At 41.6% G+C, this 2,050-nt stretch overlaps 1 protein-coding gene across 1 annotated transcript; it reads left to right on the top strand.

Moving 5' to 3' along the window:
- Window positions 1–250: 250 nt before the first annotated feature.
- On the top strand, window positions 251–1,140 carry K441DRAFT_633564 (uncharacterized protein). The gene is made up of 2 exons (XM_067646378.1): window positions 251–283; window positions 333–1,140. The coding sequence occupies exon 2, from the start codon at window positions 352–354 to the stop codon at window positions 985–987; it is 636 nt and encodes a 211-aa protein (XP_067505812.1). The 5' UTR covers window positions 251–283; window positions 333–351; the 3' UTR covers window positions 988–1,140.
- The last annotated feature ends 910 nt before the right edge of the window (window positions 1,141–2,050 follow it).

The raw sequence follows: 2,050 nt of genomic DNA, 5'->3' as shown, positions 1-2,050 counted from the left end.
AATCGGGCAACGTAGTCTTCTTCGCCAGGTTTGATTTGGTAATTCTAGCCATTAGGAATAGCTTAGGGAGCTATGGAAGTTGAGACAATTTGGCTCAAAGTAGGTGTATATAGGCCTAAATACCCCGCGCGGGACTAACAAAAATCCGAACCGTGTACCAGACCTTCTAACGAAGGTCTTGCCAAAAGCGGCTAGCGGCTTGGCAAGAAGGTCTGGGAACGAGACAAACGTTTGGCGTCACGCGGGGTCCCTCACCAGCTATCTATATCTGAGCTCTGAAAAGGTACGCCGGAATCATATAAACGTTTCTTCAGTGCTTATAATCATGGCAGGCTCAGTGAGCGGTATTCAATGAGACCCCGATCTTTGCCTACGATATCCTCCATCCTTGAAGTGGAGCGAAAATTTTGCTCGCTTGCGGTTCAGGAATTGACCGCTAACAGTGGAAACCCTCCATTTCAGAGCATACGGTCACTAGGCCAGCGGAGCATACACGACGTGTACTACGACCGATTTAGCCTTCTCTCTTCAGCAGGCATTTGGGTCAGGCAACGAAACGGACGATGGGAGGCAAAGGTCAGAAGGGGCGGCAACTTCACCAATTCGAGATTCGAGGAACTTTCTGACCCTCGCGATATCTCACTGTGCGTAAGGGATATCACGGGAGTCGACTGCACAGAAAAAGCGCATTTTGGACTTGAGCGTCTTGCAACTCTTTCAACTATACGAAAAGCCTGGGTAGCCGATAGTGAGTTTAGGATCGTGTCGGATACTACCGATTTCGGTCACACTGTTGGCGAAGTTGAACTACAGCAACAGGCTATATTTGATACTGTAACAGACCTGTCCATTGAACAACAGAAGCAGAGAGCAATGCAAGAGATGGACGAAAGGATTGCGAAGTTTATGGAAAGATATTCGTGGGCATTTTGCCCCGGGGTACCAAAAGGGAAATTGACGGCGTACTTCGAGCGTAAGGCTACCTGATATTCAATTGTCGCATTTTAAATACTCGACCTTTTGTAATATAATCAAGGGCATGGGCATGCATGGCTTCCAGTTCGCAAGAGTGTAAAGCGCGCTTTGAAGTATCCTCATGTACCGCGTCCCTTATCTTGTTGTTCTAAACCAACTAGATAGACTTTTCGTCTACATCTTTAGTTTTACGCTTCCTGTATCGAGCGTCAGTGAACCCCACCTCATTATGACCCGTATAATCTATGTGCGTTCCCGCAACGCGATCTAAGCTTACTGCTGCCCAACCAGACTTGCTGATAAACAAACACCGTTTGCTAGTTTGCTAGTTTGTTTACTTGTTTGCTTTGTAATCAAACAACCAGTCAAGCCTAGAGTCCTGATTTTAGTAGTCAATCAAGCCCTATATCGTCCCGTTTGATTGAGTTAGTTTGCTCGTTTAATATAAAAGATATAGGTGTTATTTTTAGTCAAGAGTTCTTAGTGATCGAGTTTTAGGCAGTTCTATAATATACGCGCCGAAAATAAATATCTCAACGCGTCTTTCTAACTTACGCCTACTAAAATTTCCTCTTTTACCTACTAATTCCTATTGCTAAACTACCTATATTATATCTTCCTAGTAAAAGGAATACTTACCTAGAACTCTTATTAATTTTATTTATTTACTCTAAGAGTATAAATAATTCTATGCCTTTTAGTAAAAGGAGAACGCTATACTACCACGCTCTAATTTTAAAGTCCTTAAGCTTATTAAGTCTATTTAGGCTAGGTAGAATAGTTATTTAATAATATTTAATAAGCCATTAAGCTTTAAAGCCCTATTTCCTTAATAATATAGTATAATATTAATAAATAGAATAGGAGGCTTATAACGATTAAGTCTAGTTAATAATATAGAAAGATAACTTCTAGAAAGTATCTAATAGCAGCAGGATCCTTAAAAGGAGACAACTCCTATTAGATTCCTAGTAGATAGATATTAGAGAGTAAAGATGTGAGGTGATAAGCTCCGCACCACTCAGCCACACAAACCTACAAAAGGTAAACGAGTGACTGGTGTCAGATAACTCAT

Source organism: Cenococcum geophilum, assembly GCF_001692895.1.
Source record: "Cenococcum geophilum 1.58 unplaced genomic scaffold K441scaffold_14, whole genome shotgun sequence".
NCBI classification, from domain to species: domain Eukaryota; kingdom Fungi; phylum Ascomycota; class Dothideomycetes; order Gloniales; family Gloniaceae; genus Cenococcum; species Cenococcum geophilum.
This window is presented reverse-complemented; position numbering and strand designations above follow the sequence as displayed.

Bases quoted from the DNA above. Each gene is read 5' to 3' on its own strand.
- K441DRAFT_633564 (XM_067646378.1), top strand. From the start codon at position 352: ATGAGACCCCGATCTTTGCCTACGATATCCTCCATCCTTGAAGTGGAG.